Genomic DNA, 25,452 nt, shown 5'->3' on the forward strand with positions numbered 1-25,452 from the left:
GCATGTCTCAGCATATTTAACACATCCAATTGTGGAACTTATTAGTGTTCCAAGATCTATTGATTAAAATGAACTTTTTTGTAGGACACCCCATTGAAGAGCGGTGGCATGGAACAGAAGTAGCTGGACATCTGGAACATAGCCAAAGTCATGCAAATGGCTGCTGATGGTTTGTGTAGACCCGGTTTAACAGCTTAAGCTTGGTATGTGATGTCCAATTTCACTGGCAGTACAGAATGAATCAATCGTGGAAACAGTCATTTCTCCAAAGTGTTTTGAAAGCCATTTATCAACATGACAATGTTGCTCATGCTACTGTGAGCAGCCTGCATGGCAGCGTCTCCGGACTGGTCTCCCATCGAGTTCATCATTGGTCAGTAATAACCACATTAATATTATACCAAGGCGTGTAAGTGCTTGTATTTCTGCGCTTGGTGCCGATACTCTATACCAAATAAATCGAGATGTGTTGAAAATTTTGTTTCCATTTTTTCATCATTTTCATATCATTAATAGGTCTATTAATCTGATTTTTCTTTCTTGGTGTTGCAAGAGCAATATTGGGGAGTGTATAATACCTACATATTAACGATTAGTGTGTCCGTCAGATTGCCAAGTGACCAAGCTGCTTTGGCACGCACATTTGGGGATTTGTCATTGAGAGACATCAAAATAGCATTTGCTGTATCTGCTACAAACAGGACGTCCTAAAATGATAAAGAAACATATTCATTCACTAAATATACCAGGATTTCTTTTGTTTTTAAAAATCTTATCTTGAATCACGTAATAAAATAATTTAGAATCAGCTACGAGGAATAATAGGAAGTAAAATGCAGAGTCTTCATAAAATGCAAAGTGCATTGCTTCATAAAATGTAGCAGAAATCACATTAAAAAAAATATATTTTATTTCTATTGCAAAAACCTTAATTAAACCCTTCACTTTCTATTTTGCTGGCAGCTCCACAATGTAGAACTGCACTTGACTTCTGTACAACACTCGTCTAGAGAGACCACGAGGACTAACCTGCCGAAGACATGGAAATAGGATGTATACGCCAAGGGCTCGGGCAGCGGCAGCTTTTACCAGCGGATTTTCACTGTGATTCAGACCAAGCAGCAGTGTTATACACAGGATTTGACGCTTGTCCTAAAATTATAAGAATGTAAATACTCATTTAAAAGGGAAAATTCTGTGTAACTATTCCTACAGGAAACAAATGTATTCCAGGAGATTATTTTCCCTACCTGTATTGGCAAATTTCACTTTACACAATTCTCCATTACGTTTTTTTGGCAATTCTTTTAGTTCCAAATGTAAGACTTGAACATAACAGACTAAGGATTTAAAAATATTTCACCACTCTTAAAAATTAAATTGCACATTGAGTTTATGGCAAGCTTACAAGATGTAAGAGTTGAGATAACTCTTAAAAGGAATTGGTCATCAGGTTTTTGATATGTAATCTGACAGCTGCATGATGTAGGGACAGAGACCCTGATTCCAGGGATTTATCACTCTGTTTACTGGGTGCAGCAGTACTAATAGATCTAGTTTTCTCTGCTGTAGATGTAGCACGGATTCAGAATTTTGATCTGTGTATAACCCCGCCTACACTACTGATTGGCAGTTTTCTGTGTACACTGTCTATTGACAGAAAGCTACTAATCAATGGTGGGGGTGTGGTTGGACCAGGAAGTATAAAACGTGTAGTGATAATCTCCTGCTGATAAAACAGATTTCTTGAAACAGAAAAACATAACCCAGTAAGTGATACATTAATGGAATCAGGGTCTCTTCCCCTACATGATGCTGCTCTCAGGTAGCAAAAACCTGCTGACAGATTCCCTTTAAGGTAATAGCCTAATATCACAGCATCTATCATACACTACCAATCACCACAACTTTAAAAGGGAATCTATCAAGTGATTCATGCTGCCCAAACCACAATGACAAAGGCAGAACCCGAAACGCACGTCGGGGTGGACACCACTCGGATGAAGGAGATCCTCTGCTTGTGTAAGTCTACTATTTCTATTATTTGACCATCTCATGGCTTACACTGCTAGGTGATTTATAACAGGTCCATAGCACAATATGAGCACCGTCTTATATACATTTCTCTTGCTACCTCAGTACTTACTACAGCATATGGACCTCTCTTCAGTTGTCTAATATACATTGATTTACACCATCACCGACTGCACCTGCACTTTATCTATTCCTATAGAATCCATATATAATTGTTCTTATCTGGCTATGCACTTTATTGCGCCTATTCCTACGATGATTATGATTATACTATGCTAGCCTTACTGGTTCTCCTTCCAGGATGACTTCACTACCCTGGGTGTGCGTCCCTGTTTTTATATACGTTTTTTAAAAATAATTTTTATCATTGTTATGTCACCCCTGTTATTACCTGGTTTTAATATAGTTTTATTAGTAATCACCATCTTCTGTACTGAGACCTTATTGGTTGGTTCTTCTTTTTGCCAAACCACAATTGCAGCTAAGCTCTGATTTATGTTGCCTTTGGAAAAATATGGCCATAAGTTCAGTATAAGTTCTGATCCTTTCACTTACATTCATATTTACGCTAAAAGAGTAAGGGCGCAGTTACACTGGCCGATTATCATGAAGGAGCGTTGCTAGGAATGTAGACTTCCCAATAGTCAGTGTAAACAGGCTGCCAAACACCCAATGAATGAACAAAAAAACCCTCTAGTTTGTGGGTGAAATGGTTTTTAAGCCTGCTTAAAAATAATTGTTCTTGACAGCGCATCATCCTGTGTAAAAAGGACATGTGCTGCCGAGAACAATGACAGTGCAGTAAACATGTTGGTACAGGCTATAAACAGCTTGCAAGCAGCTGATGAGTGGTTGCTTAACAAGCATGATCGTGTAGTATACATACACAACTTCAGTAATTCTGATTTGCCACTAAAAATACCACTCACAAAAAGCTAGAATGTGACTTTGCAGACGATGTATCACAAGAAACATGTTGTTTAAATATAAGAGAAATACCGTATTTTCCGGCGTATAAGACGACTTTTTAACCCCTAAAAATTGTCCCAAAAGTCGGGGGTCGTCTTATACGCCAGGTACGGCATGTGCAGGGAGTGATCCTGGATGTTCCCAGGGTCTGAAGGAGAGGAAACTCTCCTTCAGGCCCTGGGATCCATATTCATGTACAAAATAAAGAATAAAAATAAAAAATATGTATATACTCACCCCTCCGAGAAGCCTGGCTGTCACCGCTGCAAGCGTCTGCCTCCGTTCCTAAGAATTGCAGAGCGTGAAGGACCTTCGATGACGTCACGGTCAGGTGACCGGTCACATGAGCGGTCACGGACCAATCACAGGACTGCGACGTCATCGAGGGTCCTTCATGCTCTGCAATTCTTAGGAACGGAGGCAGACGCTTGCAGCGGTGACAGCCAGGCTTCTCGGAGGGGTGAGTATATACATATTTTTTATTTTTATTCTTTATTTTTAACATGAATATGGATCCCAGGGCCTGAAGGAGAGTCTCCTCTCCTTCCCCTGGGAACCACACGCCGTATAAGATGACTGGGCGTATAAGATGACCCCCGTCTGCTACAGCGGGCATATCCCAAATTCCATATTTTATATGGAAAAGTTGGGGGTCGTCTTATACACCAGAAAATACGGTATGTATTTTTTCTGAGTATTTGTCATAATATGTCCGAGAACAACACAGCGTCAATCTGACCACTGGTGCAGGGGTGAATTATTCTTATTTTTACTAGATGTACCGTCCTTTTGTTCAGTAGGTCAAGGGACATGAGCCATTGTTTCATGGGAGACTGTCCTTTGACGCATGTTGTATGTTAATTTGTGGAATGCCTGCCGAATATGGATTACATCAGCTCCCTGCGGTGCACTAGTCTGGCACAACTTGGAGGACAAATATGCAGTCTAATTGAACAATGAGGGATTACCTCCCCACACCTTCCCAAAATACTGATATCACAGAAAACACTGATACCTATTGGGGGCGCCTTTCGCATATATGCATGTGCCTTAGGGGGCTAGCCTATGTGATTTACCAGACTGCCCTGGCGATTATACCTAATATGGGGACTCACAATTTTGGCTGATTCTTATTATGTATATTTTTCTGAGATATATTTGTTACTCAGGTGATCATCCTATTTGCCAAGACAGTCCCAACAGCTGCTCTTGTACTGTATTTGTGGATTATATACAGTGGGTATGGAAAGTATTCAGACCCCTTTAAAATTTTCCACTCTGTTTCATTGCAGCCATTTGGTAAAATCAAAAAAGTTAATTTTTTTCTCATTAATGTACACTCTGCACCCCATCTTGACTGAAAAAAAACAGAAATGTAGAAATATTTGCAAATTTAATAAAAAGGAAAAACTGAAATATCACATGGTCATAAGTATTCAGACCCTTTGCTCGGACACTCATATTTAAGTCACATGCTGTTCATTTCCTTATGATCCTCCTTGAGACTGTTCTACAGTGGCTTTCATAATCCTTAAATGGAAGAAGTTTGGGACCACCAGAAGTCTTCCTAGACCTGGCCGTCCAGCCAAACTGAGCAATCGTGGGAGAAGAGCCTTGGTGAGAGAGGTAAAGAAGAACCCCAAGATCACTGTGGCTGAGCTCGAGATGCAATAGGGGAGAAGGGAGAAAGTTCCACAAAGTCAACTATGACTGCAGTCCTCCACCAGTTGGGCCTTTATGGCAGAGTGGCCTGATGGAAGCCTCTCCTCAGTGCAAGACATATGAAAGCCCGCATAGAGTTTGCTAAAAAACACATTAAGGAGTCCCAGACCATGAGAAATAAGATTCTCTGGTCTGATGAGACGAAGATAGATTTGGTGATAATTCTAAGCGGTATGTGTGGAGAAAACCTGGCACTGCTCATCACCTTGCCCAATAAAATCCCAACAGTGAAACATGGTGGTGGCAGCATCGTGCTATGTGGGTGTTTTCAGCTGCAGGGACAGGACGACTGGTTGAAGGAAACATGAATGCGGCCAAGTACAGAGATATCCTGGATGAAAACCTCTTCCATAGAGCTCTGGAACTCAGACTTGGCCGAAGGTTGTCAACAAGATAATGACCCTAAGCACACAGCTAAAATAACAAAGGAGTGGCTTCAGAACAACTATGTGACCATTCTTGAATGGCCCAGCCAGAGCCCTGACCAAAACCCAATTGAGCATCTCTGGAGAGACCTAAACATGGCCGTCTACCAACGTTCACCATCCAACCTGACGGAACTGGAGAGGATCTGCAAAGAAAAATGGCAGAGGATCCCCAAATCCAGGTGTGAAAAACTTGTTGCATCATTCCCAAGACGACTTATGGCTGTACTAGCTCTAAAGGGTGCTTCTACTCAATACTGAGCAAAGGCTCTGAATACTTATTGACCATGTGATATTTTAGTTTTTCTTTTTTAATAAATGTGCAAAAATTTCTACATTTCTGTTTTTTTCAGTCAAGATGGGGTGTAGAGTGTACACTAATGAGAAAAAAATGAACTTTTTTGAATTTACCAAATGGCTGCAATGAAACAGTGTGAAAAATGTAAAGGGGTCTGAATACTTTCCGTACCCACTGTATTGCTTCTGTTATTATAACTGCACATTGTTTGCCATTTAGGCTTGTATGGACACAGGGGTGTTGTCATGTTAAATTGTTTTTAAATATGTTTATCCTGTTGTATGTCATTTGGTGTCAATACAATTTTTTGTTTTTCATTTTAATATATAATAGGTGTGCGCATTATATGCACTGACCTTTTCCCTCCCCTTGGTTCGTTTTGATGTTTTCATGCATTTTGCAGCACCCTACCTATTCTTACTGGCATATTTGTAGTGCACCCTACATATCCTCTATGTTGTTGACTGCTGGCGATCCAATAAAGTGTTACCGGAGTGTGGTACCCTCACCTGTGTTGCCTGTGCAGTGTTGTGAACCACGGGGAACGAGAATGGACATTCAGTGGTATGAGCCCTAGCCTGTGCGGGCTTTCTAAAGACAGCCAGGCCAGCAGATGAGAGCACCCACTGACTCTCGTGTCTCCACATGTATCAAAGTACATATAGCAATGACATACAAATAATTAAAAATAAATAACACAAGAGATTATAGTAATAATAAAAATAATTAAAAAAGCATGAATAACTACAAATTCTATACAAAAAAATGTGCACACAAAGTTAATATGCAAGAAAAAAATGCATGATCTTTATCCATCTTAAAGAAACACACATATACGCCAACCAAAAAAGTGAGTCACCTAGTAGATGGCGATGCGCGGAGAGGCAAATATAACAGCACATTAAAAGTATGGTTTAGAGAAGAAGAAATATCTAGATTTGGTCAAGCAAAGCTCAAAAACTACAGTGACAAAAATGTACGTAATGAGACCATGAACAAACAGAGCCAGTTCTATACAATAAATAATATTGTTAACACCACAGAATTGTGCACAGTGTGTACCTGTAAGCTGTCCTCCTCTTAGTGCAGTGCCAGCTCAACCATGTTTTCTGGCACTTAGCTTTCTTCCGGGGTCTCTCAATGTGCTATTATCCCGGCTGCTGGGTGAGTCGCCATCTACTGGGCGAGTCACTTTTTTTTTTTCTTAACTTACCTTATATATGTGAATTTTTGTAAGATGAATAAACAGACCTTAATTTTATATTTTCTTGGCATTGGCAGTGGCGTAACAACAAAGTTATGGGCCCCGGTGCGAATTTTCAAATGGCCCCCCCCTATCAGCCAAAAGAATTGACATGCTGCGGGAAAAAAAAAAGCTACGAATCCGCATGTTTTTTCCGCAGCATGAGTACAGTGGTTTTTGTTTTACATAGGTTTACATGATACTGCACACCGCATGGAAAACTGCTGCGGATCCGCAGCCAAATTTGCAACGTGTGCACATACCCTAAGAGGTTTAAAATAACAAACTAGGCTGGTACTTGGCTTTCCCTGCTCCACAGTGGACAATCTACTACTGCTCTCATGTTTCCAGGCTGCATCGGTGATATAACAACTACGGCACACATCATGGCTGCAACCAATGACCGGGCTCAGCGGTTCTGTAGTAGACTTGAGCGAGCCACTGAACTTGGTGATTGGCTGCAGTGGTAATGTGTGCTGTATTGGTTGATGGACCTATCAGGGTCAAATTTTTGGCAGACCCAAACATGCTGCATCAATAATTCCTGTAAGAAGTGGTCTAGTATTACAATTCTTTTCCTAGTGACTGTAATGGAAAAAAAAATAATGTGTATAGCTTACACAATCTTTTTGGATCTGTTTCAAAAGGAAAAATTAAGGAAAAAAAAATACCCCTTCTTCTGCTTTCTCTTTTCTTAAAGGGACTCTGTCACCTGAATTTGGAGGGAACAATTTTCAGCCATAGGGGCGGGGTTTTCGGGTGTTTGATTCACCCTTTCCTTACCCGCTGGCTGCAATACTGAAGTTCATTCTCTGTCCTCCGTAGTACATGCCTGCACAAGGCAATCTTGCCTTACACAGGCGTGTACTAAGGAGGACAGAGAATGAACTTCAATCCAATATTGCAGCCAGCATGCAGCCAGCGGGTAAGGAAAGGGTGAATCAAACACCCGAAAACCCCGCCCCTATGACTGAAAATTGTTCCCTCCAAATTCAGGTGACAGAGTCCCTTTAAGTGTGTGTGGCACAGCCCAAAATCTGGTCCTGGACCAGTGCAATTCACTATTGAATATGCTGATCATAAGGTTTCAACATCATATGCAGGGGCGTAACTACCACGGTCGCAGCAGTCGCCACTGGGACTGGGCCCGGGGGAGTCAGGGGCCCCGGCAGGTCAGATGCATGCAGACACCAGCAAAAAGTTAAAAACTGTTGCCATGCAGGTGATTCCTCCCGCACGGCAACAGACAGATCTGCCCTCCACCTGACCTGCCAGGCACACACATCATTTCAGCAGCCGACGCCTGATCTGAAAGGAAGAGCTGAAGATCCTGTGGTGACGTCATCACTATCATAGGTCTTTCACCATTTATCAGCTCCGCCTCCTGATCACATGACGATGACGTCACCACAGGTCCTTCAGCTCTCAGCAGCTCAGTCCTGGTTGTGAGCAGCTCGTGTTCTCTGGTAAAACCAGCAGCAGATTTCCGGTTCCTGCTGTTCTGGTGAGATGTGGAGACAGGGGCAGAATGCGGAGTCGGATGGGGCAGAACGCGGAGTCAGATGGGGCAGAACGCGGAGTCGGATGGGGCAGAACGCGGAGTCGGATGGGGCAGAACGCGGAGTCGGATAGGGCAGAACGCGGAGTCGGATGGGGCAGAACGTGGAGTCGGATGGGGCAGAACGCGGAGACAGATGGGGCAGAATGCGGAGACAGATGGGGCAGGATGCGGAGACAGATGGGGCAGGATGTGGATTTGGGTGGAAAATATTTTGGCTGGGGGGGGTCCCCAATTGAAAGTTCGCACCGGGGCCCATAACTTTGTAGTTACGCCACTGATCACATAACTATATCCAATAAGATAAAGGGTCCAACCAATATAGAACTAATTTGTGCTGAAAGGTGATTTGACAAATGCATATAATAAGGAGAGCAGTAGAGCAGGGATAATGACTGAAAGCGATGCGGAAGCTTCCCGCCACTACTCACATACAAATTATGTCTGCACACAGAGGGACCCCTCGGCAGCAGGAGGAGGAGGACGCAGCAACAGCAAGTTGCAGCTTTTTAGGTTTAAAAAGTGCAAGCTACGGCACTCAGCCACTCACTCCAGCAGCTCCGGCAGCTGCCTTAGACCAGTCCTTTCCTTTGTGGCTGAAGGTCTGAAGGACCTGTGGACACGCCTCCCCAGGTCACAAGGTTGGATCACCTGACCGCATTGAATCCATCTTCCCCCATGTAACTGGAGGACCTGTGGTGACGGCTCCCTGCTGCGGGTCACTCACAAGTGGTGGGTCATCATGGGTCATTCATTCTCCTTCACTACTGTCCATGGGGCCCCTAAGTAGTCCGGGCCCCGTCGCAGCTGCGACCGCGGTAGTTACGCCCCTGCATATTGGCTGTCAGCAGATTTTTGCTATGTAATCTGACAGAAGCATGTCGTAGGGACAGAGACCCTGATTGCAGCGATTTATCACTAAGGGTGTTTTCACATTGCGTTTGCGAGTCCCGTCGTGGCATATGTCCGAAGCCCCCCGCAAAACAGGGCCATAGATTGTAATGATAATGGCGGAGCGAAGGTGCGCTCGGACGTGCACAATTTTCTGGATTGGACACCAAAATGCAGTTTACTACATCTGAGTGAGCGTCCGTCTTCTGTAGGCGTACAGTCTGCATATTACAATGTATGGCCCATCGGCGCATACGTCCGAACGCTGTTTTGTAGGGTGGTTCAGAGGTATGCCCCGACGGGACCAACAAAGTCAATGTGAAAACACCCTTAGTATACTGGGTGCAGCAGTTGGGATGGAAGCACAGTTTTCTCTGTTGCAGTCCACACCACTGATTTTTGTGTATATTGTATAGTGACTGCTGCTAATCACTGCTCGGGAGTCGTTGGACTAGGAGGCACAAGGTCAGTTGTCCTGTAGAGATAATTTCCTGCTAATATAACAATGGTTGTATTAAAAACAGCAGAACACTGCCCAGTAAATGACATCTCTGGAAACAGTCTCGGCGCTTACATTATGGTGCCCTCAGAATACATAGCAAACCCTGGTGACATATTCCCTTTAATAAATATATGTACATTGAGTACTGATGTGTTATTTTTGTAAAAAGTAATCTTTTAGTCAAAGCGATGAAATCTTGTGTTCTCACAATTTACGATGCCAGGAGAGATGATGGGAAGATGCTGGGCACGGTGCTATGGCCTAATTTAGGGTGGTAGATGGTTCTCTTTGTGAGAGTAAATACATTAAAACATACTCAGAAGCACTATTGTTCCACAACAATCAAATAAAAAAGGCTTTAGATCCCTTTTGAGTGGTTTTACATACACCCTTGTTTAAGTGTGGCAAGCGTGTTACGTTTGTAAACATGGGCACCAAAGTTTTTAATTCTCAAATATTTCACGATAACCAATAACGTCTGTATTTTTGGAAACTTTTGCATAAAATGAGAAAAATATTTTCAGCTTGCAGTTTAGGCTTGGAAATGCAGATATTTTAAGAACAAAAAAAAAAATATATGTATATCTGCTTACAGGTAAACTGGTGAAAGCATCTGGCAACACAGATGAAAGGGCATCACATGCACTCGTCTGAAGAGTAGGATGCTGCTCGTTCTGTAACGCTCCAGGCAAAGGACCACTCAAGATCATGTTCCAAAATGCTGCGGTCTGTTCAACAGAAAAGAGACGTTACAATTTGTCGGTTGTAATGAATTAACATGTTATATAGCTTACAAGATAATGTATATACTCGTGTATAAGCAGAGTTTTTCAGAACATTTTTTTTGTGCTGAAAATGTCCCCCTAGGCTTATGCACGAGTCACTGTCCCAGAAGACAACGGGGAGGGGGAGTGGCGGAGCAGAGGGTCACAGAGGCAGGAGCTGGCGGCTGAGGCTTAAGCCTGTGCCTGCTGCTAAAAAGAAATGAATATTCACTGCACTGGCAATGAATATTCATTTCTCTTAAAGCGCGCACAGTGTCAGCAGCCGGTTTCCAGCAGCTGCCGGGCTAGCAAGGGTGCCCACTCATTAAGGTAATGAATATTCACCTCTCTCTACGCCCATAGGCGTGGGGAGAGGTGAATATTTATTACCTTAATGAGCGGGGCCATGTGATCGCCCAGTCTCAGGAGCTGCTGGCACCGGAATGAGATGCTGCAAGGGTGCACAGGGAAGGTAAGTAGGATGGTTTTTTTTTAATGCTTTTCTCATGGGGGCCATACATACAAGGATGGGAATAAGAAGCCATACATACAAGGATGGGAATAAGGAGTCATGCAGACAAGGATGGGAATAAGGAGCCATGCAGACAAGGATTGGAAGGATGGGAATAAGGAACCCATGCATACCAGAATATTGATCAGGGGAATATGCATACCCGGCTTATACTCGAGTAAATACGTTTTCCCAGTTTTTAGAGGCAAAATAAGGTGCCTCAGCTTATACTCGGGTCGCCTTATACATGAGTACATACGGTATATACATAAAAAACAGACTGTGAACATACCTGACAAACAGTCACCCTCTGAGAAATCGGGACTGACGAATCGGGTTTTTGCTGTTGGACTATACCTGTTCCCAATTCTTCTAACAACTGGAAAAGAAATTGAGCCGTCACATTGTATACTGGGCTACAGATCACAGGAGAATCACACAACTACTTTATCTAATAGCTGCCATGGTTAGGGACAACAGATGAATGACTCCTATGTTATTGGACATGAGCTTTCCTTATACAACATTTTTAGACAAATTTGCACAGGATCAGGTCTTCTAACCTAACCATTACATACATCTACAAAGTGTCAGCAGCAAGATGATTTTTTCTCTCTCTGACACATATCCAGATCAGACACCACAAATGAGGGGACTATTACAGTCTTATGACTTCTACATGATGGTGTAATCCACCAGTTTTTAAAGACCTGTTAATACATTGTATGTTAATGGACCTGCAAAATGAAGGGACAACAACTACTATAAAATTGATAAAATGGGCGGCTACGCCACAGGTAGCTAGGTTGTTTAAATGGGTTTTCACATCTCATAGTAACGTATCAGTATTGTCAGGGAAAAAGGGGCTACATCACTCGTCGAAAGCTATGGCCACTATTTTTCCCTGCACAGCAGCGCTCCTGACCACTCGCTGTACACAGGGCTGCTGGACGACCGCATTGAAGAGAATAGAGCTGGGCTTACCTTTGCACCGTGGAGCTGTATAGAAGCATCCGTTTCTTGCATACACTTGCATGCCACCTCTCCCAGCTCCATGAGATAACTCTGGGCCATATTGAAGTAACCCTTAACGAGACGGGCAAGAACCTATAGAACACGATCAAAATACATTTTGTAAGGGAGTTTTTATATCATACATCCAGATTAAACTGCAACCCCACCATAAAGTTTAGTGGAAAAAACATCAAGAGCTAACATGGCACATAATTCTCTATTTAGTACTGAGGAGCAAGTAATTGACATTCACACCTGCAAGGCTTCAAGTCGGACAGGAGAGGGTTCGTACTGAATATTCGCTGCGGAGCTGACATCACTGTCAGAATAGGAGTCTTCCCTTGGATTAACCACCAGCGAGATGCACAGCCGTATTAGCCAGCAGGACTCGGCCTGAGGCTGCTCACTATAAAGGCTCGCTCTCCCTTCTGCTTCCTGAAGGGTCTCGTTCCTCCACCAGTCGGGGTCACTGAGTCGAGTAATGACTGCAGGCCCGGCATTTGGCAGCAGTGAAACACTTGGCTGCTGCAGAAGAACTTTCACCTCCGGTAAAGGAGTCTGTGCAGATACAATAGCGCCCAGTAATGTCAGGCTTGAGACACGAACGTTCACATCTAGAGACAAAAATGTGATGGGATATGAATGAAATAAATGACCAAGACATGCCCTACATATGTAGTCACACACATGATAAAGCCAATAATGACAAATTCATGATGACAGTTTAATTCAGATTAAAGGGAACCTGACCGTGGATACATACCCAAACCACAGGCAGCAGGTATCAGACACTGACTGTATGATCTCAGCCAGGTAGTGTTGACTCAAAAACGCTTTCAGAGAAAAACATACTTTACAAGCTGCCTTGGACCAAGCTGTACGGGAGACTAGTCTAAGGCTGGTTCCAGATGGCTTCATCCTGCCCGCTGCTAATAACTGACAGATCTCTTCCTACACACAGGGAGAAACCGGTCACTCAAGGAAAGTGGGTGGGCAGAAGCCACTGGGGATCTTTTCCACTAGTTACCCATGTGGTTTTGTCAATGGCCAGTTTTCAAAAGCATGTTTTTTTCTGGAACACTTCCCTCATTCTAAGAAAAACCTACTTTATAAGTCTGCCAGAGACCGAGCCGCACAGTGACTAGTCAGAAAGGTCTCTGGTGGTTTCCTGCCCACTTTCCTTGAGTGACGGGTCTCTCCCAGCTTGCGTGCATAGGTAGAAACCAGGGACAGGACTTGGTGACTAGTCACCAGTGCAGCTTGGTCCTCAGCGATTTTTAAAGCGAGTTCAAACATACATGTCTGATATATATTGCCTGTGGTTATATATCCGCTGTCATTTTGCCTTTATAGGGAACAATCATGGACACATACATTTATCGATTTTAAAAAATGGGTCCCTCGCTACGGTCTGTGAAACTCAAAACACGTCCTATTGTCATCCAGTAGCTCAGACTCTGTCATCAAAGTCTATAGAGATCCGTACAACACGCTATAACAGGTGACACATTGAACATATACTTTATACTTCAGAGCCCCATCCAAGTTTCATCCATTTTTAACTGACATATTGTGAAGAGTCAATGAATTAAAAAAAAGTTCAGACAGTCATGCTTTTTTCATTGAAGTAGGTAAACTATAAAAACAGATGCTACTAGAATGAAACCCGAGGAAAAAAAAAACAAAAAACGGTCTGCTCCTCTAGGATGGTAACACTCATATGGATGTGTGAACTTAGCCCAACATGCATTTATATATCTCAGACTTAAAAGACGTGCACACCTTTATTACGAATGTAAGGTTTAATATGGTTCCAGACTCTGGTAAGTAGGCCAACTTTCAACCGATGATATGGTGCATTGGACACCAAATTTGCAAGGCACTGGAAAAGAAATTGAGAATAAATTAAAAGGTACATATGGTATGTTATACACACTCCACTTCTTGGGTTCAGTATTATATAATGGTTGCAAAAAATGTATAGCAACTCAAATGCCCACCATGTTAAGGAAAGCCCAAGATCAGCTACCTCCCCCTTTAATTGTTGAACCTTTCAAGGTAGTCAGAAAAGTCGTATCATATGAGAGGTGTTAACTACTTTCACTTGGATAGGGGATAACTTAATAATCACTGGCAGTCCAACCACTGGGACTGCTAAAGGTCCAGAGAACTGGGGCTGTAAAGCAGTGGTCGATTATGTGCACAGTCACTTCATTTATCCATTTATTAAACAAGCACGGCCATCAAAGCTTTTATCTTTGTAATATAATGCAGTCATCAGATTATATAGTGCTGTGTACTTACAATTGCTCATTTTGCCTTTCTCCCAGTAAATTCTTCTCTTTTCTCTGCTCCATGTAGAAACAGGCAGTCCCTTTCCTGCACAAGGCCACGTTCAGTATTTGATCAGTATCTTACATCAGTATTTGTAAGACAAAACCAGGAGTGGATGATAAACACAGAAGTGGTGACGTCTTTCTATTATACTTTTCCTCTGATTGTTCCACTCCTTGTTTTCCTTCTTACAAATACTGATGTGAAATACTGACCAAATACTGAAAGTATGAATGTGGACTAAATCATTCCCCTCTTCAACTTCTGATCGCCCCCTCTGTTCCCCTCCCTCCATGGACTTTTACAATGAGTTATGACTCATGAAGGGAAAAAGAGATCTCCTCTTTCTACATAGAGCTTAAAAAGGAATTCGCTGAGTAGAAAGGCACAATCAGCAATTATAAGTACACAGCGCCATATACTATGATGGCTGCAATATATTAAGATGATAAAAACTATGATGGGAGTGTTTCTTTAATTACACTGGTCAACACAAAAAAGTCATGAGCAAAGGTTATAAAATGTCTGTTTTATGGAGTTTGATGTGCTGATGCGATTCCAAAAATATGCTTAGTTTTGCTTTATCACATAAAGTTTCTGAGAAGTATTTTTGTTATTACGTTATTTCTGCATTTTCAATGTATGTGGTTTTTCCTATGTTATTCCCATTTCTTTGCTCGTCTTACTTAATTGTGAATTTTCCTACAGGGACAACATCAGTAAAGGTTTTAGTGAGTTTTATGGGAAAGAGTATTGACAATGCAGTCAACCAATGACTGCTTCTCAGAAAGTCACATGTTATGGGGAGGAGCTAACTGTTATGAGGCGGTCAGATTTGAGTCAGTCAGAAAAGGATGGTGATGGCAGCAAGGACTGGAATGTGAGACTGACAGGAGACAGGCCTCTACGGGGATGAGCCCAGCCACAGGGAGATAGGCAGCGGACAGCCGCCATTGTGAGAGGATTTTCACTGCATTTCTGGGAGGGAATAAAAAAGCTCAGCCACTGAGGTGTAACTGAGTGAGGGTCTCCACAGAGAGAGAACCTGAAAGCAGCCAGTATCACTCTGAGAAACTGCCTGTCTGCAAATTTTCATCTGTAAGGAATAGGCAGACCCGTTTACCTCACAACTGTACATAATTATCTACCAGATTACCTCCAGTAAAATCCGTTCTAAATACAAGCTGCCTCTGTCATCTCTGGGGAAATCTCTACATATAGTCGGTTGGCTCATCAAAATTTATTTTTTAGTTTGTCACCACCATTGAACTGAACTTCCTCTACTGTTTGATCTTACTTAAAGGAGTAAAATGCCCTGGCAGTGTATCAATCATCGGAACAGATTCTGCTATATGTTTCTTTCTTTTACAGCAAAAGGCCAAGTACGTTAAATCACTCATAATATTAACCTCTTTCTGACCTCTGAGGGATAGTACGTCCGAGGTCAGATCCCCCGCTTTGATGCAGGGCTCCGGCGGTGAGACCGCATCAAAGCCGGGACATGTCAGCTGTTTTGAACCGCGATTCACCATTCACCCGCCACTATTAACTAGTTAAATGCTGCTGGCAAACGCTGTCAGCAGCATTTAACCGGCGCTTCCAGCCAGAAATGAGCACATCGCTGACCCCCGTCACATGATCGGGGATCAGCGATGCATCAGAATGGTAACCATAGAGGTCCTTGAGACCTCTATGGTTACTGATGCCTGTTAGCTGTGAGCGCCACCCTGTGGTCGGCGCTCATAGCAATGCAGGAATTCAGCTACATAGGAGCGATCTGATGATCGCTGCTATGTAGCAGAGGCGATCGAGTTGTGCCAGCTTCTAGCCTCCCATGGAGGCTATTGAAGCATGGCAAAAAAAAAAGTTAACAAAAAATGTGAAAAAATAAAAATATATATAAAAAAAAAAAAGTATAAATCACCCCCCTTTCGCCCCATTCAAAATAAAACAACAAAAAAATCAAACCTACACATATTTGGTATCGCCGCGTTCAGAATCGCCCGATCTATCAATAAAAAAATGAATTAACCTGATCGTTAAACGGCGTAACGAGAAAAAAATTCGAAATGCCAAAATTACGTTTTTTTGGGTCGCCGCGACAAATGCAATAACGGGCAATCAAAAGAACGTATCTGCACTAAAATGGTATCATTTAAAAACGCCAGCTCGGCACACAAAAAATAAGCCCTCACCCGACCCCAGATCATGAAAAATGGAGACTCTACGAGTATCGGAAAATGGCACAATTTTTTTTTTTTTAGCAAAGTTTGGAATTGTTTTTCACCACTTAGATAAAAGAGAACCTAGACATGTTTGGTGTCTATGAACTCGTAATGACCTGGAGAATCATAATGGCAGGTCAGTTTTAGCATTAAGGCTATGTTCACACGATCCTTTTTTTGATCCTTTTTTTTTCAGGTCCTTTTTCCATGCAGGGTACAGTCCAATGTTACTCTATGGAAAACAAAAACCGCTGTGCCCACTATCCTTTTTTTCTCAGGCAAATCCGCGAGGATTTGCCTGCAGAAAAAAAGAAGTACCATGTCACTTCTTTCTGCGGATTCAGCTCCTGTTTTCAACAGGCACCAATAGGAAAGTGCTGTTGAAAACCCGCAGAGGAATCTGCAGAAGAAACTGCAGGAAAATCAGCAGTGCAGTTTTGCACTGCGGGTTTTCCAAATCAGGACCTGAAAAAAAAAAGGATCAAAAAAAGGATCAAAAAAAGGATCGTGTGAACATGGCCTTAGTGAACCTAGTAAAAAAGCCAAACAAAAAACAAGTGTGGGATTGCACTTTTTTTTTGCAATTTCACTGCACTTGGATTTTTTTTCCCATTTTCTAGTACACGACATGCTAAAACCAATGATGTCATTCAAAAGTACAACTTGTTTCGCAAAAAATAAGCCCTCACATGGCCATATTGACGGAAAAATTAAAAAAAGTTATGGCTCTGGAAAGGAGGGGAGCGAAAAACGAACACGGAAAAACTGGAAAATCCCAAGGTCATGAAGGGGTTAAAAAGATGCACCAGATGTACTTTAAGTGTCCACTTGGTGAGCAAGACAAAAGTTGGGCCCCGCATGTGATATGCTCAAGTTGTTCAAATGGTCTTTGTGACTGGTTGAATATGAGGAAAGTGGCTATGCCATTTGCTGTTCGCATGATTTGGAGAGAACCCAAAAATCATAGTGATGAGTGCTACTTTTGTTTTGTCAAACTGAACGCTTTTCTACAAAGAACGAACATAAGATTAATTACCCTGAACTTGAATATGTGATTAGGCCAGTTCCACACGATGGTACCTTGCCTGTTCCTGTACCACCGTTGTCTGGATTGGGTGAAAATGAGTATGAAGACTATGGAGCTGAAGCTACTGGCGAAGACATAGAGACCTCAAGTCAAGATGAGCATGTAACTGATGGAGCAGCCAGAACGCTTTACTCAACATGAATTAAAGGATCTCATCAGAGACCTTTCATTGTCAAAAGATAAAGCTGAACTTCTTGCATCTAGGTTGAAACAGAAGAATCTTCTTCATGATGATGTCAAAGAGTGTTATTACCGAAACAAAAGTAACACTTTAATACAATTTTTCACAACTGATGGACCAATGATGTACTGTAACAATGTGAATGGCCTCTTTGAAGAAATGAATCATGAGTATTGCTGCAGATTGGCGATTGTTTATTTATTCATCCCAGAGAAGTTTGAAAGCAGTGTTGCTTCACAATGAAAATATGAAACCATCAATCCCTATTGCTCACTCATGTCATCTAAAGGAAAGTTATGAAAAGCTGTCATATCATCAGCATCATCAATGGAATATCTGTGGAGATTTGAAAGCGATTGGTCTGCTAATGGGAATGCAAGGAGGTTTCACAAAATATTATAGCTTCTTGTGTTTATGGGACAGTAGAAATACAGTAGAGCATTATGTTTGTCGTGATTGGCGACAGAGAATCATCTATGCTCCAGGTAGACACAATGTTCAGCATAATCCTTTAGTTGCTCAAACAAAAATCTTTCTTCCTCCACTACATATAAAGTTGGGATTAAAAACTTTGTGAAAGCCATGGCAAAGAAAAATTCACAAGGGTTCCAGTACATTTCACAGAAATTCTCCAGCATTTCATCAGCAAAACTGAAGGAAGGGGTATTTGTTGGTCCGCAGATCAGAGAGCTTATGAGAGATGATGTGTTTGAAGGAATTCTAAATGATAAGGAATTGAGGATCTTGGAAAAGCTTCAAATGGATCTGTGAAAACGTCTTAAGGGTATGTGTCCACGTTCAGGAAACGCTGCGTTTTTGACGCAGCATTGAGCTGCAGCGTCAAAAACGCAGCGTCCAGATGTTACAGCATAGTGGAGGGGATTTAATGAAATCCCGTCTCCACTGTGCATTAAAAAACGCATGCGTTTTTCCCGCGAAAACGCACATGCGGAGCGTTTTTTCAGAACGCAGCATGTTGCTACAATGAGCAAAACACGCAGGCACACCGCAGGTGACCTGCCAGTGACCTCAGGTGCAGTTTTGATCAGGATTTTACCTGCATAAAATCCTGACCAAAGCCTGAAGCAAACCTGACCGTTGGACACATACCCTTAGGGTAAGTCTCCACGTTCAGGATTGCATCAGGATTTGGTCAGGATTTTCCATCAGTTTTTGTAAGCCAAAACCAGGAGTGGAACAATCAGAGGAAAAGTATAATAGAAACATATGCACCACTTCTGTATTCATCACCCACTCCTGGTTTTGGCTTACAAAAATTGATGGAAAATCCTGACCAAATCCTGATGCAATCCTGAACGTGGAGACTTAGGGTACCGTCACACAGTACCATTTTGATCGCTACGACGGCACGATCCGTGACGTCGCAGCGATCGAATGATTATCGCTCCAGCGTCGTAGACTGCGGTCGCACGTTGCAATCACGGCGCTGGAGCGATGCCGAAGTCCCCGGTAACCAGGGTAAACATCGGGTAACTAAGCGCAGGGCCGCGCTTAGTAACCCGATGTTTACCCTGGTTACCAGCGTAAACGTGAAAAAAACAAACAGTACATACTTACATTCCGGTGTCTGTCCCCGGCGTTCTGCTTCTCTCCACTGTGTAAGCGCCATAGCCGGAAAGCACAGCGGTGACGTCACCGCGTCACCGCTGTGCTCGCTCTCTGGCCAGCAGACGCTCACACAGTGGAGAGAAGCTGAGACGCCGGGGACAGACACCGGAATGTGAGTATGTACTGTTTGTTTTTTTTACGTTTACGCTGGTAACCACGGTAAACATCGGGTTACTAAGCGCGGCCCTGCGCTTAGTTACCCGATGTTTACCCTGGTTACAAGCGAACACATCGCTGGATCGCTGTCACACACAACGATCCAGCGATGTCAGTGGGTGATCAAGCGACGAAAGAAAGTTCCATACGATCTGCTACGACGTACGATTCTCAGCAGGATCCCTGATCGCTGCTGCGTGTCAGACACTGCGATATCGTAACGATATCGCTAGAACGTCACGAATCGTACCGTCGTAGCGATCAAAATGGTACTGTGTGACGGTACCCTTACCCTTAGGAAAACAAAAATCTCCAGAATATGTTGAAGGTGTTGAGAAACTGCTAAATGCATACCAGTGTCTTGGATGTCGCCTGTCTCTGAAAATGTACTTTTTGCATTCACATTTAGATTTCTTCCCTCAAAATCTTGGGGATGTAAGCAATGAACAAGGCAAGTGGTTTCACCAGGACATTAAAGTAATGGAACACCGCTAGCAGTTTTTGGAATAACTCTGATGTTAGATTACTGTTGGATGTTATATAGGGACAACCCTGAAAAAATCGTATCAATGACAGTCTAATGTCAATCACTTTTAATTTCTGCTCATATTTTGGTTTCTATTTTACATGTGAAATTATTTTGGTTGAATAAAAACTGTTTTCTAAGTTGAAGCATTTTTTTCTGATATGTAGATTACGGTTTTCTTAATGTCGCCAGTATATGGAAACTATACGTGCTACAGAAAAACTATATACATTTTTGAAATTAGGACAAAGATGATTCAGAAAAGTACAAAGTCACCTGCAATGCTTACAAAAAATATTTTTTTGTAGACCTGTGTTATTACCGGGACTCCTGGAAATAGTTAAGCCCTGCACTCAGCCGGTCTTCGGCACTCCCATAATAATGAATGAAGCAGCAGTGCATGAGATCAATCTCCACTCCATTAACACCAAGGTCTTCAAAGCTTGAATCTCAAGATCGGTGGAGGTCTCCGCAAATCTGGAAGTTATCCCCTATCCATTGGAAAAGTGATATCTTTCAAACTTGAGACTACCCCTTAAGTATGGTTATTACAGAATGGGTTAAAGCTGATCTCAGGTGAGCAATATATCAGGAGATCGATCCCTTGGATAGGTCATCATTATTGAATTGGTGAGGGCCTGGAACACGGCAAGAGAATAGCAGCCAATCTGCAGTACCCAAAAATAGCTATGCGGTGCACCTCTCCTCAATGTTTACATCAGGGGGTGCCAGGTGTCAGACCCTCACTAATCCGAACATTGAGGACCTCTTCAAAGATAAAGACAGTGACTGGAAAACTGCTTTAACCCCTTCACACCCGGAGCTTTTTCCGTTTTTCCGTTTTCGTTTTTCGCTCCCCTCCTTCCCAGAGCCATAACTTTTTTATTTTTCCGTCAATTTGGCCATGTGAGGGCTTATTTTTTGCGGGACGAGTTGTACTTTTGAACAACATCATTGGTTTTAGCATGTCGTGTACTAGAAAACGGGAAAAAAATTCCAAGTGCAGTGAAATTGCAAAAAAAGTGCAATCCCACACTTGTTTTTTGCTTGCCTATTTTGCTAGGTTCACTAAATGCTAAAACTGACCTGCCATTATGATTCTCCAGGTCACTACGAGTTCATAGACACCTAACATGACTAGGTTATTTTTCACCTAAGTGGTGAAAAAAAATTCCAAACTTTGCAAAAAACAAAACAAAACAAAATTGCGCCATTTTCCGATACTCGTAGCGTCTCCATTTTTCGTGATCTGGGGGTCAGGTGAGGGCTTATTTTTTGCGTGCCGAGCTGGCGTTTTTAATGATAGCATTTTGGTGTAGATACGTTCTTTTGATCGCCCGTTATTGCATTTTAATGCAATGTCGTGGCGACCAAAAAAACGTAAATCTGGCGTTTCGAATTTTTTTCTCATTACGCCATTTAGTGATCAGGTTAATGCTTTTTTTTTTATTGATAGATCGGGCGATTCTGAACGCGGCGATACCAAATATGTGTAGGTTGGGGTTTTTTTTATTGATTTATTTTGATTGGGGCGAAAGGGGGGTGATTTAAACTTTTATATTTTTTTTATTTTTTTCACATTTTTAAAAACTTTTTTTTTTTACTTTTGCCATGCTTCTATAGCCTCCATGGGAGGCTAGAAGCAGGCACAGCCCGATCGGCTCTGCTACATAACAGCGATCATCAGATCGCTGTTATGTAGGAGAAATGCAGGTGTGCTGTGAGCGCCGACCACAGGGTGGCGCTCACAGCCACCGGCGATCAGTAACCATAGAGGTCTCAAGGACCTCTATGGTTACAATGGAGGAGCATCGCCGACCCCCGATCATGTGACGGGGGTCGGCGATGCGCTCATATCCGGCCGCACGGCCGGATGCGGTAGTTAAATGCCGCTGTCTGCGTTTGACAGCGGCATTTAACTAGTTAATAGCGGCGGGTGATCGCGATTTCACCCGCCGCTATTGCGCGCACATGTCAGCTGTAAAAAACAGCTGACATGTCGCGACTTTGATGTGCGCTCACCGCTGGAGCGCACATCAAAGCGGGGGTCCCGACATGTGACGTACTATTCCGTCACATGTCGGGAAGGGGTTAATTTTAGGTTGTAATACTGAAAGCATAAAATAAAAAATAAAACAAAAATAAAGGGCGCTGCACAACAAATATATTAAATAGACCTGCTGCAGCAAATATTAAGACCTAACTACCAAATAGGCCAATATCAGGCAAAAAAGCCAAAATAAATCTTCTATATGTGAAAATACTTGCGCTGCAGGTACATTAAGAATTCCCCTTAGGCCGGCGTCACACTTGGCGTAAGACAATACGCCACGTATTATACGTCCGTACTACGGCCGTAATACGGAGAAATGTTCCCAAAATAGTGATCCGTAGTCAGGGTGTGTCAGCGTATTTTGCGCATGGCATCCTCCGTATGTAATCCGTATGGCATCCGTACTGCGAGATTTTCGCGCAGGCTTGCAAAACCGACATCTAATGGATTTATGTGCTCAAATGTTCGGGAAAACATATATACAGTATATATATATATATATATATGTCATTGTGACACATATATATATATTCTGTATTTAGATTTCAATCAGCGCGATATCTGTGAACAGCCGGTAATTCAATTGCCGGCTTTTCATTTCTCCTGCACAAACCCGACAGGATATGAGACATGGTTTACATACAGTAAACCATCTCATATCCCCCTTTTTTTTGCATATTCCACACTACTAATGTTAGTAGTGTGTATGTGCAAAATTTCAGCGCTGTAGCTGCTAAAATAAAGGGTTAAATGGCGGAAAAAATTGGCGTGGGCTCCCGCGCAATTTTCTCCGCCAGAGTGGTAAAGCCAGTGACTGAGGGCAGATATTAATAGCCAGGAGAGGGTCCATGGATATTGGCCCTCCCGTGGCTAAAAACATCTGCCCCCAGCCACCCCAGAAAAGGCACATCTGGAAGATGCGCCTATTCTGGCACTTGGCCACTCTCTTCCCACTCCCTGTAGCGGTGGGATATGGGGTAATGAAGGGTTAATGCCACCTTGCTATTGGAAGGTGACATTAAGCCAGATTAATGATGGAGAGGCGTCAATTATGACACCTATCCATTATTAATCCAATTGTAGGAAAGGGTTAAAAAACACACACACATGATTGAAAAGTATTTTAATGAAATAAACACAGCGGTTGTTGTAATAATTTATTGTTCTCTCAAATCCATTTGCAGTCCCTCGCTTGGCAACATAATAAACGCACAAGATACATACCTTCTGATGTACTGTCAGGTCCAACGATGTAATCCATCTGAAGGGGTTAACTAATATTACAGGCAGGAGCCCTGCTATAATGCAGCTGTGCTCCGTGCTTGTAATTCCCCTGCGAATGAATGAAATGTAGGTCATTGACCTACATTTCATTCATTCGCGGTGAGGCGCCCCCTGGTGGATGTTCTCATGAACTGCAGCCTGGGAACTTTTTCCCACGCTCCAGGTCATATGAGGACATCCAGCAGGGGGCGCATCACCGCGACTGAAGGAAATGTAGGTCAATGACCTAGATTTCATTCATTCGCCGGGGATTACAGGCACGGAGCACAGCTGCATTATAGCAGGGCTCCTGCCTGTAATATTAGTTAACCCCTTCAGATGGATTACATCGTTGGACCTGACAGTACATCAGAAGGTATGTATCTTGTGCGTTTATTATGTTGCCAAGCGAGGGACTGCAAATGGATTTGAGAGAACAATAAATTATTACAACAACCGCTGTGTTTATTTCATTAAAATACTTTTCAATCATGTGTGTGTGTGTTTTTTAACCCTTTCCTACAATTGGATTAATAATGGATAGGTGACATAATTGACGCCTCTCCATCATTAATCTGGCTTAATGTCACCTTCCAATAGCAAGGTGGCATTAACCCTTCATTACCCCATAGCCCACCGCTACAGGGAGTGGGAAGAGAGTGGCCAAGTGCCAGAATAGGCGCATCTTCCAGATGTGCCTTTTCTGGGGTGGGTGGGGGCAGATGTTTTTAGCCACGGGGGGCCAATAACCGTGGACCCTCTCCTGGCTATTAATATCTGCCCTCAGTCACTGGCTTTACCGCTCTGGCGGAGAAAATTGCGCGGGAGCCCACGCCAATTTTTTCCGCCATTTAACCCTTTATTTTAGCAGCTACAGCGCTGAAATTTTGCACATACACACTACTAACATTAGTAGTGTGGAATATGCAAAAAAAAGGGGGATATGAGATGGTTTACTGTATGTAAACCATGTCTCATATCCTGTCGGGTTTGTGCAGGAGAAATGAAAAGCTGGCAATTGAATTACCGACTTTTCACTAACACCGCTGCGTATTTCTCGCAAGTCACACTGCTGGTCCGTGTGGAATCCGTATTTTTCTCGCCCCCATAGACTTTCATTGGCGATTTTTTTGCGCAGTACGCTGACAAACGCAGCATGCTGCGATTTTGTACGGCCGTAGAAAGCCGTATAATACTGAACCGTAATATACGGCTAATAGGAGCAGCCCCATTGAGAATAATTGTGCCGTATGTTATGCGAGTTTTACGGACGTAGTTTCTGCGCTCTTACGTCCGTAAAACTCGCCAGTGTGACGCCGGCCTTAGAGTTACAAATAATAACAATAATGATCCAGGATAGCGCAGAAAGAATTTTGTACCGGAGAGTACCTAATAGTATTCCTTTCACACACTTTTACCTTGCTCTAGTGTGGTGGTTACAAATTTCCATAAAGCCTTGTCGAAGGTCCTTGACGTCTTCAGATTGCCATGTTGATATCTCCAGACTTTGCTTGAATAGATCCGCAAACCTTCCAAGATGTAGATAATGAGGTGTAAACCTGTCCCGGCCGGTGACAGGCACCTCTATTCTGTTGTGATTAGTTACCCGCTCACTGACCAGTGATGCGCGCTTCCAATAGCAGCTTGCCGGCGAGGTGCAGTGAAGCTGCAGGACCTCGCGTGACGTCACAAACACGTGATGCCTCACGTGATCGGCTAGAGGGTGAATACGGACTGCACCATAGACCAAAATTCATCCGACGCGTTTCGGAGTCAACAGACTCCTTCCTCAGGGATGGTATGGTGCATGATAGAAGGATTTAAATAGTCTTACAGATGGAAGCGCTATATTCATTGGTTGAACGCAAAGAGTTCGATTTCACTGTTCAGACCATTTGGAATTAACGTGTTCATCTCAAATATCCATCTACTTTCTTCTCTTGACATCTGATGTACAAAATTTCCTTTCCGCCAGCTTTTCTTCACCACTTTAATACCCGTAACAATGGTATCTTTTATTGATCCCCCATGACATTTCAAGAAGTGCTGTGACAGGGGGTGACCTTC

At 42.9% G+C, this 25,452-nt stretch overlaps 1 protein-coding gene across 1 annotated transcript in view; it reads right to left on the reverse strand.

Moving 5' to 3' along the window:
- The window catches only part of HEATR6 (HEAT repeat containing 6), a 112,609-nt gene that overhangs the window by 12,276 nt on the left and 74,881 nt on the right, over window positions 1-25,452 (reverse strand). The window contains exons 11-17 of the mRNA XM_077295326.1: window positions 13,714-13,813; window positions 12,187-12,545; window positions 11,902-12,024; window positions 11,210-11,296; window positions 10,236-10,370; window positions 1,030-1,152; window positions 583-707 (exon numbers count right to left, since the gene is read on the reverse strand). Coding sequence (XP_077151441.1) covers window positions 583-707; window positions 1,030-1,152; window positions 10,236-10,370; window positions 11,210-11,296; window positions 11,902-12,024; window positions 12,187-12,545; window positions 13,714-13,813 — 1,052 coding nt within the window. The remainder of the gene's footprint in view (window positions 1-582; window positions 708-1,029; window positions 1,153-10,235; window positions 10,371-11,209; window positions 11,297-11,901; window positions 12,025-12,186; window positions 12,546-13,713; window positions 13,814-25,452) is intronic.

This window comes from Ranitomeya variabilis, chromosome 3 (genome assembly GCF_051348905.1).
Source record: "Ranitomeya variabilis isolate aRanVar5 chromosome 3, aRanVar5.hap1, whole genome shotgun sequence".
Taxonomy (NCBI): Eukaryota; Metazoa; Chordata; class Amphibia; order Anura; family Dendrobatidae; genus Ranitomeya; species Ranitomeya variabilis.